General features: G+C 35.1%; 2 protein-coding genes across 2 annotated transcripts in view; one reads left to right on the top strand and one right to left on the bottom strand.

The window, feature by feature from the left end:
- Positions 1-1,497, bottom strand: part of LOC106760667 (beta-amylase-like) — a 9,675-nt gene extending 8,178 nt beyond the window's left edge. Inside the window, exons 1-5 of the mRNA XM_022781593.1 lie at positions 1,447-1,497; positions 954-1,352; positions 641-805; positions 220-483; positions 1-140 (exon numbers count right to left, since the gene is read on the bottom strand). Of these exons, the coding sequence (XP_022637314.1) occupies positions 1-140; positions 220-483; positions 641-805; positions 954-1,352; positions 1,447-1,485 (1,007 nt within the window). The 5' untranslated portion in view covers positions 1,486-1,497. The remainder of the gene's footprint in view (positions 141-219; positions 484-640; positions 806-953; positions 1,353-1,446) is intronic.
- Positions 1,498-9,819: 8,322 nt separating this feature from the next.
- LOC106760666 (uncharacterized mitochondrial protein AtMg00810-like) lies at positions 9,820-10,746 on the top strand. Its single transcript, XM_014644077.1, has 2 exons — positions 9,820-10,257; positions 10,447-10,746. The coding sequence occupies exons 1-2, from the start codon at positions 9,820-9,822 to the stop codon at positions 10,744-10,746; spliced, it is 738 nt and encodes a 245-aa protein (XP_014499563.1).
- Positions 10,747-11,546: the final 800 nt, after the last annotated feature.

Below are 11,546 nucleotides of genomic sequence, written 5' to 3'. Positions count from 1 at the left end.
GTAAAATTTAAAATAGCATTGTGTCGGGAAAGCATCCTTGCTATGGGTCTGTATCCATCCCTATCACATAAGTTGTAATATCCCGCAGTAAGCTCTGCAGCATGGCTTTCTGTCTTATACCACCAGTGGATTCCGGCAACCTGTTTCATATGAAAATATCAGGTAATTCATGCAAAAAAACAAACATGCTCATTTACTATATTCATTCAAAGAATTTACTTTTGCTGCTAATTTCACTCTGTAACCAAGGAATACTTTGTTGGCTTCATCCAAGATATCATCACCATGGGTCAACAACTTGTTGGAATACCATGTCAGAAAAAAANNGCCTTTCTCCGTTTGATAAGTTCCATTTGATTTGAAAAATTCTGTAGATTCGGGTATATCGTTTGGTTTTCCAGCATTATCTGGCAGCTCCCACTCAGGATGACCTGCTTCTGCTGCAGCCTCTTTGAAATCAGCTTTAAGATATTTATCATAGCACTGCAAGATTTTATTCAAATAAGTTTAAACCTGATGACTTGTTCTTACTGATGTTATAGTCATGAATATACACACTCTCAAGTTATTGATGTTATTATGTACCTAATGTATTTTGGAACTACACACAAATAGCTTCATCAGAAAACTCCAAACTCACCTGAAATTCTCCAATTCCAGGAAATACCCACCCCACATTTTGTGTGTAAGAGGGGTATCTGAGTTCTCCTGCAGGACCAAGTCCTACTTCAATGTCTATAATGAGCTGAGATTTAAGAAACTCTTCCATATTCTCTCTAAAGCTCCTCATGTAGTCTCTATACAGCTGATAAACAATCAATTTAGCATAAATAAGCAAAAATATTATCAATTGGAAACCAAAAAGAACCATAATTCCTTTTGGCTTTCTTTTGTGCTAGGCTTTTTTCAATTCATGATAAGGTACCCAAAATTGACTATAGGAGAAAGTTGACCTCAATCGGACTTCGTCCATGAAACAGAGGTTCTTTGTCCACTCCAAGGGATAAACATTCCTTATTCCTGATACCTTTATAGTTGGTGTAAAAGATATCAGGATTTTTTTCTCCAACTTCAAGAACCCATTTAGGTATTGAGATGAAAACCGAATCTCCCACGTTCCCCCCACATTGGTGAAACGACATTATAACTTGTAACTTCAATTTGCACTTCTGAACCAACTGAAACAAGGTCCGATAAGCGGACCAATCATATTGTGCAGGTCCCTCGGATTCTACTATGCCCCACCAGACATCAACCATAACTCCATCGACACCTGCTTCGTGTAGCTTCCTGAGTTCTTTCTCCAATTTCACTCCGTCTTCCAAGACATTTTTATCTGTAACAACTCCTAACTGAGAGAAACAACCATCACATTTTTTAAATGGAACAAACATTCTGCTAACTGTCACAGGTATGCAGAAACAAGTATAACTTTTAGTGACTTACTGGGAGCATTACATATACTGGTACATAATTTGAAAGCATTTGATCTTCGAAAGTTGAATGAATTTGTTCCTGCATTTTAAGATCAGAGTTTACAGGTTATACTTCTTATACGTTTTAAATTCATTGAAAATAGATTTAATGTTTTAGTATATATTAGAAAGGAAACAACACAAAAAAAAACCTAGTATAAGAATCTGAAGTTCAAAATAGTGGCAATCATCTGATAGCAGAAACGACTGGAATAGTTATCACTCAGTTAAGGCATTATTGTCAATACAATTAATCTCGTCATATGAAAATTGTAATATTGAACGTTATACAGAAACAGAAATGAAAATGAATGAAGAAAAAGAAAGAAAAAAAAAAAAAAAGAACAGGTGGAAGGTTGCTGAAGAGTTAAAGAGTTTAGAATAGCAATGGAACTTACAAGTATGGTTAGTTGGTAGGGATGAGAATGGGAAGAAATGGTTACCTTGAATTGAGCAGTTGAAGCTTTCAACGGCAGTGGAAGGCGTAGTTGTTTCTTGACTTTGCAACTATCGAAATTGAAGCCATAACTGGGTCTTTGTTTCCTTGCTCTGTCCATACGTATAGCTTCACCTGACATTCTTTCGTCCTGGAAATTGTACATTTTAAACTGAAGCGCCATTGTTGTGTTCATGTTGAGTTATGAAGTACACACTAAATATTTTACTCCTTTCTCATTAGCTTGACACTGAATCTATGAATTATGCAATAAAATTTATCTATTTATGAGAAAAGAAAACGTAAACATAATTTTAGTTTAAATTTTGTTATATATGTATTTAAAAGCGTTAATTATGCCTCTTTAATGGTTGCCGTTTGACTAAAACAAAAACAAATGAAAATAAAAAAATTATAAATTAGTTAGAAAATGGATTAACCAACCTCCTGAATCCTATAGATTTGTTATGAATTTTATGTTAGAATATCTAAAGGAAAATCAGACTAACTCCAAAATTAACAGTACATTAAAATGATTAAAATAGTTTAAACATTGTTTATGAGGATGAGAAAATATTTGTTTTTACCAAACTGCCATAATTTTGTTCTGCTCTTATTTATTAAAAATTCATTTTCTTAAACCTATTTTTTATTTTGATTCATATTTTAATCCATTTTCTAGATCATATTTTTATTTTATTTATATGGATTTTAAACATTAAAAGAAAATCCATATTTCCAATCTTAATTCGAGCGGGCTCTGTTTTACTTTCCGATTTTTTTTTTTCCGGAATGAACGGAAACGGAAATGGCTTGAAAGTGACACTGGAAAAGAGTGCAACTGAATCCACGTAAGTTCTATAAACTTGGGAGTTTTGGTTAAATTGGATAGTCATATTTAAAACGGAATCTATATATATATATATATATATATATATATATATATATATATGAAGATTTAAATTGTTTTACTTTTTGTGTGTGTAGATATTATATTGACATTTAGATGATTTTAGTTTTTTTTAATGTTACAAATTTATATAATATATTATCTTTAATCTTTAATATTATTAAATTATAATATTATTATATTATTTTTATATTTTATATTTTATTTAAGTTTTTTTTATATATTTATTATAAGATGAAAACTGTGACACCCGGGCACTGACGAGGGCGGGGAGTGATCGCCGGTGCAAGAAGCATGGTGCAGGGGGCACGGACAAGGAGCGGCTCCTGACAGGCTTCGAGTGGAAGGGGCACATGGACGAATCGAACATACACCGGAATGAGAGGGATCTGGAGACTGTATATACAGTTGAAGGATATCTTAAAGGACTTGATTTGGCTACCCATATCACCAAAATGCATTTACTTTTCGGAAGCCTAGCCCATAAGAACTCCATGGTGAAGCGTGCTTAGCCTGGAGAAATTCTGGGATGGGTGACCTTCTGGGAAGTTTTTCTGGAAAGTGTGCGAGTGAGGACAAAACACACTGGAAAGTCTCGTGGTGATGTGTGGGGGCAGTCAACAGTCCCTGTAAGTTGCCGGGGCGTTACAAATGGTATCAGAGCCTAGCCTCTCCCAATACGGTGTGGTTCGAGGACGAACCAGACGGAAGCTGGTGGGCATGTGACACCCGGGCACTGACGAGGGCGGGGAGTGATTGCCGGTGGTATCAGAGCCTAGCCTCTCCCAATACGGTGTGGTTCGAGGACGAACCAGACGGAAGCTGGTGGGCATGTGACACCCGGGCACTGACGAGGGCGGGGAGTGATCGCCGGTGCAAGAAGCATGGTGCAGGGGGCACGTGGTGATGTGTGGGGGCAGTCAACAGTCCCTGTAAGTTGCCGGGGCGTTACAAAAACATATTTAATCTTTAATTTAAAACTTGATCTAAATATTTGAATTTAAATTTAAAACTTAGTCTATTATTTATATTTATAAAAATCCAAATTAATTAGGATTTGGATTTGAGTTTAAAACTTGGTCTAAATCTTGGATTTAAACGGCATTATTGTCAATCCAATTAATTCGTGTCCTATGAAAACTTCTTTGGTCACAAGAAAACGAAAAAATATAAATGAAATTATTGTAATATTGAACATGTACAGAATAAAAAATGAAAATCAATGAAGAAAAAGAAAGAAAAAAAAAACACGTATGCAAGGTTGATGAACCGTTAAAAAGGTTTAAAGTGTCTAAGATATAAATTTTGTTCTAGATTATGAGTATGTACTGTTAACTAACTATTTATATGCTTTATTTTTTAAAATATATTCCCCCTAGGGATCTAAAAGAGGGAGAGGACAAAGGAGATGAAGAAAAATATAAGAAACATTAATTGCATGATCCCTTGAATTAGTTATATATATGCAAATTTGGTTTATTAATTACATAAATAAACAAATTTTTAAAAAATTATAAAAATAGACAAGTAGTACAACTCTTATATCACTTTAAATAAAGAAGTCGTGTGTCTTCCGTACAATTTTTGTTTTGATAACTAATACAAAAACACCTTATAACGTTAGTGTTTTTTGGCCTATCACATCAAATTCGAGACCGACGTCATATTAGGATACATTAAATTAACGTCAGATTTAAAAAATTCGACGTTAATTGATGTTAGACATAGAACAATCTGACGTAAGACATAGAGCAAATTAACGTCAGATATTGCTCTATGTCCGATGTCAATTTATGACCTTTTTTTTTTTATTTTTTGTCAATATTTTCTTCCACTAAAACAATGAAAAATCAATATACAATACAAAAATGCACTACAAAAATTTCCAGAATTTTAGAACTAGTAACAACCAATGAATATGCAACAACCAATATATATAGAAAAATAAAAATAGAACTAACCGTGAAGGTGAGGCAGTAGACAGGTGCCACTGCGAGGGTGAGGAGAAGACAATCACCGCCGAAGAGGGAAAAGAGAGAACTCAATTGTGCTTTAAATGGTGCCAATGCACAAAACTAATCGGTTAAAATGAAAGGAAATCATACATAAAGTCATCAATGTTTGTGTAAATGGAAGAAACATTACCTTTGGTGGTCGGTGAAGACAACTCAACGATGCTCCAAATGGTGTCTATGCACGAAACTAATCGGTTAAAATGAAAGGAAATTATACATAAAGTCATCAATCAATGGACATTTGTGTTTAGTGGAAGAAACATTACCTTTGGTGGTCGCCGAAAGCTTCCCTAAAGACGTTCGACCGCAATGAAGAAAGTGCGCAAAAAAATAGTGAAGCAAGTGTTCTTTCTTACGCTCTTAAAATATCTCCACGCTCAAATTAAAGTTTGTTCCTCTAAGCAACCGATGTCTAATGGTTATCTTAAAATATCTTCGCGCTTAATTTTTTTTTTTAATTTGAACATTAAAAGACATATGTTCTTTCACCAATAGACTTAAAAAAGGCAATTAACGTCTGTTCCTCTAACCAAGCCATGTCTAATGACTATCTTAAAATATTTTCGCGCTTAATTTTTTTACAAATTTGAACACTAAAAGACGTTTGCTCTTTCATAATAGACTTCAAAACGACAATTAACATCTGTTCCTTTAACCAACCAATGTTTAATGCCTCTCTCAAAATATCTTCGTGCTTAATTTTTTATGAATTTAAACACTAAAAGACGTTTGTTCTTTCACCAACAGACTTTCAAAAGGCAATTAACGTATGTTCTTCTAACCAACCAACGTCTAATGGCTGTCTTAAAATATCTTCGTGCTTAATCTTTTATGAATTTAAACACTAAAAGGCGTATGTTTTTTCACCAACAGATTTCAAAAAGACAATTAATGTTTGTTCCTCTAACCAACCGACGTTAATCGTGTGATTTTTTTTACAATATTATCACTAATCATTTTTAACGTTAGGTATATTAAATGATTATGTTTTATCATTAATATTTTCTGTTTTATCATTAATATTTTTTGTTTTGTAGTAATTGTCCATGAGAACGATATTCTAGTTTTAGGGATTAGCTTTTAAGTTTTAGTTTTTCTGTTAAGCTTTCTAATGTGTGTAGGAACACTCACCGGAACCCTATTTAAAGGGATTCCAGCGATCCTAAGTTGCATAGAAAAAGATATAAAATTAAATCCCAATTTTCTTTCATCAGCAAAGATGCTCTGATAACGATCTTACCTCCTCTGCGCATTTCTTCTTCTTTTTGCAATTCTCCTTTCGCAAAGCTTCACCAACACCAGCAACCAGAAGCCTCCCATGGAAATCGTCATTTTCCTTTCTCTCGGGAAGAATCTCGATCTGAAAGTTCACCTAACCTTTGACGCATAGAAGCTTCAAGTGAAAGCTTTTCTTTCACTGTCTCTGTTGATATTTGGCCAAAGTGTTTTGGGCCACAGACTTTAATTTTGGGCCTGGGTTTTTCTTTATGGTACCAGAGCAGGTTCTATACCTGTTCTGCCATTGTTTCCGCTACACAAGATCTCTTCTTGCCTTTTTCTTTAAGTTTTTCTTGCTGCCATGGAGGATACAGATATGAACCAGTTCAACAACCCTTCTAGTCCTTTTTATCTCCACCTAGGGGAGAATCCAGGCACTGCTCTTATTTCCCAAGTTCTTAATGAATCTAACTACACTTCTTGGAGCAGAAATGTGAGAAGGGCCTTGCTCAGCAAAAACAAATTAAAGTTCATAGATGGTGGAATCAAGAAACCTCAAAGAGATGATCCTCTTTTCGATTTTTGGGAAAGAAGCAATATGATGGTATTATCTTGGATTATCAAGACTTTATCCCCTCAAATAACAGAAAGTGTGATATATGTGGAGGATGCTCAAGAATTGTGGGAAGAATTGAAAGAAAGGTTCTCCAAAGGAGATCGTTTTAAATTCTCAGACTTACTCCAAGAAATCCACTCTATTAAACAGGGAGAAAGAAGTGTAAATCAATATTTTACTGATTTGAAAATCCTATGGGAAGAGTTGGAGTTTCTCAGACCCATTCCATATTGTAGCTACAAAATTCCTTGCAGTTGTGACCTATCCAAAGCTTCTCACAAATACAGAGACATGGAGCACATTATTTGTTTTCTAAAAGGCCTGAACGAGTGTTACAATACTGTCAAGACACAAATATTGCTTATGGAGTCCTTACCCAACATTAATCGTGTATTTTCTCTCATCATACAGCAGGAAAGACAAGAAAGATACAACCCCATCCTCACCAATCAAAATGACAACACAATTTTGGCTAACACCACTGAAAAACAGAATCAGTGGAAAAGTGACCAGGGTTAAAGGACTTATGGACGAGGAAATCCATCTAAAAATCAAGGAAGAGGGAGAGGAAGAAATCCCAATTATGGGAAACAGTGTTCCCACTGCCAGAAAATGAGCCACACTGTTGATGAATGTTATTCTAAACATGGATACCCCCTCTGGTATAAGAAGAATGACAACAATGGGCAAAATGGTATGGGACAGAATCAATAGGGCTCAGCCAATGCTTGTTCTACTTCTGCTGCATCACAGGTTAGTCAACAAAGTGTTGTTCAAAACTCATTCACCCATGAACAGATGTAGAGGATACTACAAATGTTGGAAAAGACTGATAGCTCTTCCCATAGAGTCATTCAAATACAGAGAAATAATGTAGAGGACACAAAAGGTATGTTCTCATGGATTATAGATACAGGGGCCACTAGTCATGTGACTCATGACAAGAAAATGTTCACAACTTTCAATAAAATTAAACCTGTAACTGTTAAACTGCCCAATAATTATATTGTTACTGCCCACTATGCAGGAACTATACAGTTTTCTGAAGATTTCATAATTTTCAATGTTTTATACATACTTGAATTTACTTTTAATCTCATATATGTTCAAAGCTTGACTAGAGATATAAATTGTATCCTAACTTTTTCCTCCAAGATATGTGTAATTCAGGACAACTCTACATTGAGGATGATTGGATATGCCAGTGTGTGCAAAAGACTCTACTACTTATAACCTTTTGAAAGGAAGTTGGATCCTAGTTTCATTTTCTCTTATTAACATGATAATGTAAATATGTGGCATTGTAGACTTGACCATCCAGGACATAAATTTGTTGAGAAAATTTGTAAAATTTTTCCTTATGTAAAGACTACTTCTGATGATGCTTGTGACATTTGTCACTATGCTAAACAGCACAAATTGCCTTTTCCTAAGAGTGATTCCTTATTTGCTAATTGTTTTGATATGATTCATTATGATATTTGGGGTCCTATTCCCACTCCTTCTGTGCATGGCCATAAATATTTTCTTACTATTGTTGATGATCATAGTAGACACACTTGGGCTTTTCTTATGCATAATAAGGGTCAAACTAGGGAACTCCTACAAGCCTTTATCATAAAAATTAAAACTCAATTTAATAAGACTATCTGGGTAATTAAGACTGATAATGGTCCTGAGTTTAACTGTTCCAGCTTCTATAATAATACTTATGGGATTGAACATCAGAAGAGCTGTGTTGAAACTCCACAACAAAATTCTGTTGTGGAACGGAAACACCAACACATATTGAATGTTACTCGTAGTTTAATTTTTCAGTCTAATATCCCTCATATCTATTGGTCTTATGCTTTATCCCATGCTATATATTTGATTAACAGACTGCCTTCCCCTATAATTCAGGAAAAAACCCCTTTGATATAATACATAATGATCCTCTCACCTATCTTGACTTAAAAGTCTTTGGTTGTTTGTGCTTTGCTTCCACTTTGGAAAGCAACATAAATAAACTTGATCCTAGAGTTAGAAAAGGGATATTTCTAGGATACAAAAATGGGGTAAAAGGGTATATTGTTCTCGACACTAATAGTAGAGAAATATTCATTAGTAGGAATGTTATATTTTATGAGAACATTTTTCCCTATAAGAGCAAAAATGGAGATCGAGATATTTTCAGTCACAGTAAAGACAACACTTTCTTTCTTGATGATATTCCCTTCAACCACGAGGAAGAATCTACTAAAAATATTAGAGAAAATCCTGACAGTGGAAGCAACCCTATTGAGAACACCAATACTGGCGCTGAGAATGTTGATCCTAGGGAACGGGAAGAGGGAAATAACCAAAGGAGTTCTAACAGAGTCAGAAGACCTCCTGAATACTTGAAGGACTACATTCAACAAAATGATCAATCCTCATCTACCTATTTGTGTGCCAAGAATAGTTTGAAAACCCCTTACCCTATAACAGATGCCTTATCTTACAAATATTTATCTGCTAAACATTTAAAATACACACTTCCCATAACTGCTAATAAAGAGCCTAACTCCTATGATGAGGCTAAAAACAACCCTGAATGGGCTGAAGCTATGCAGAGAGAAATTCGAGCCCTACAAGACAATGGAACCTGGTTTTTGACTCAACTTTCTCCAGGAAAGAGATCCATTTGAAGTAGATGGGTTTACAAGGTAAAACACAAGGCTGATGGCACTATTGAAAGATACAAAGCTCGGTTAGTGGCTAAAGGTTACACCCAACAAGAGGGAATAGATTTTCTTGACACTTTTTCACCGGTTGCCAAACTTACTTCTGTCAAGTTATTGTTGGCCCTTGCTGCCTCAAGAATTTTGTTCCTGCATTAACTTGATGTGGATAATGTTTTCCTTCATGGAGACTTAAATGAGGATGTTTACATGGATCCACCTCCTGACTTAAGTGCTAACATCAAAGGATAAGTTTGTAAGCTCACTAAGTCTCTTTATGGCTTGAAACAAGCCAGTAGACAATGGTTTGATAAACTCTATACCTTTCTTGTCTCCTCTGATTATGTCCAATCCAAATCTGATCATTCATTTTTTGTTAAGAAAACTCCTACAAGTTTCACCGCCTTACTTGTATATGTTGATGATGTTGTCTTAGCAGGAAATTCCATGAATGAGATCAACCATATAAAGACTCTCTTACACAATCAGTTTCAGATTAAGGATCTGGGAGAACTCAAGTATTTCCTAGGTTTTGAAGTTGCTAGATCTAAAAAGGGGATACACCTTTGTCAAAGAAAGTATGCTCTTGATATTCTTGAAGAAACTGGAATGTTAGGATGCAAACCCTGCTCTACTCCTTTTCTGAGTAACAATAACTCATTATACAAGACCGAGGACTATATGAACAATCCTAGTGACTATCAAAGATTGATAGGGAAGCTTTTCTATCTTCCTAATACTAGACCAGACTTGTGTTTCACAGTTAATCTTTTGAGTCAATTTATGCAGGAACCTACCAAATATCATTATCAAGCATTGCAACATGTCCTTAGATACATCAAATCCAGTCCTTCGAAAGGACTTTTCTTTGCTGTTGATTCTGAAGTACAGATAAAAGGATTCAATGATTCAAACTAGGCCACCTACTCTAATACAAGAAGGTCTACTACGGGATACTGCATTTTTCTAGGAGCTTCTCTTATCTCGTGGAGGTCAAAGAAACAAAACACTGTCTCAAGATCTTCTACAGAAGCGGAATATCGAGCTCTTGCTGCTACTATTTGTGAAACGCAGTGGCTGCACTATCTGCTACAAGATCTCGAGATTGAGCCCATTGCTACTGTTGTCCTCTATTGTGACAACAACTCTACTAGGCACATTGCTCATAACCAAAGTTTTCATGAACGAACCAAACATATAGAGTTGGACTGTCATGTTGTTTGTGAGAAGATACAAGCTAAATTTCTACATTTGCTTCCCATTCGGTTCGAAGAACAACTCGCAGATGTCTTTACTAAGTTTTCTCACCGCACTCGTTTCAGATCTATCATCATCCCCAAGTTTGGATTGGTGAATATCCACCATCCAGCTTGAAGGGAGGCTATTAAATGATTCTGTTTTATCATTAATATTTTCTGTTTTGTCGTAACTGTCCATGAGAACAATATTCTAGTTTTAGGGATTAGCTTTTAAGTTTTAGTTTTTCTGTTAAGCTTTCTAACGTGTGTAGGAACACTCACCGGAATCCTATTTAAAGGGATTCCAGCGATCCTAAGTTGCATAGAAAAAGATATAAAATTAAATCACAATTTTCTTTCATCAGCAAAGATGCTCTGATAACGATCTTACCTCCTCTGTGTATTTCTTCTTCTTCTTGCAATTCTCCTTTTGCAAAGCTTCACCAACACCAACAACCGAAGCCTCCCATGGAAATCACCCTTTTCCTTTCTCTCTTGAGAAGAATCTCGATGCTAAAAGTTCACCTAACCTCTGATGCATAGAAGCTTCAAGTGAAAGCTTTTCTTTCACTGTCTCTGCTGATATTGGGCCACAAACTTTAATTATGGGCCTAGGTTTTTCTTTAGGGTGTTGCTCCCTACACCTACCCAAGTGGGACCTGTACCTCCCCATTAATTTAATTTATTTCAAAAATATTCTACACATTCCTATTATTTTCTTTATTCCAAAAATACCTTACACCTCTCCACTATCCTTAACAATCTTTCTTTTTCTCTCTCTACATTAATAGAACATTCACGTGGTTCAGATTTGAATTTGTAACATACTACAAAATATAAAATTTTGAGGAAACTTCAATATTAGTACTTCTACCATTTCCATTTTATAAAATTAAAAGTTAGATGTAAATACAAAATAATAAACATAATAATATT

The sequence above is a fragment of the Vigna radiata genome, chromosome 5, assembly GCF_000741045.1.
Source record: "Vigna radiata var. radiata cultivar VC1973A chromosome 5, Vradiata_ver6, whole genome shotgun sequence".
NCBI lineage: Eukaryota > Viridiplantae > Streptophyta > Magnoliopsida > Fabales > Fabaceae > Vigna > Vigna radiata.
This window is presented reverse-complemented; position numbering and strand designations above follow the sequence as displayed.

Bases quoted from the DNA above. Each gene is read 5' to 3' on its own strand.
- LOC106760666 (XM_014644077.1), top strand. From the start codon at position 9,820: ATGAATGAGATCAACCATATAAAGACTCTCTTACACAATCAGTTTCAG. The intron at 10,258-10,446 runs GTACAGATAAAA...TGTGAAACGCAG, and splicing joins TCTTTGCTGTTGATTCTGAA to TGGCTGCACTATCTGCTACA.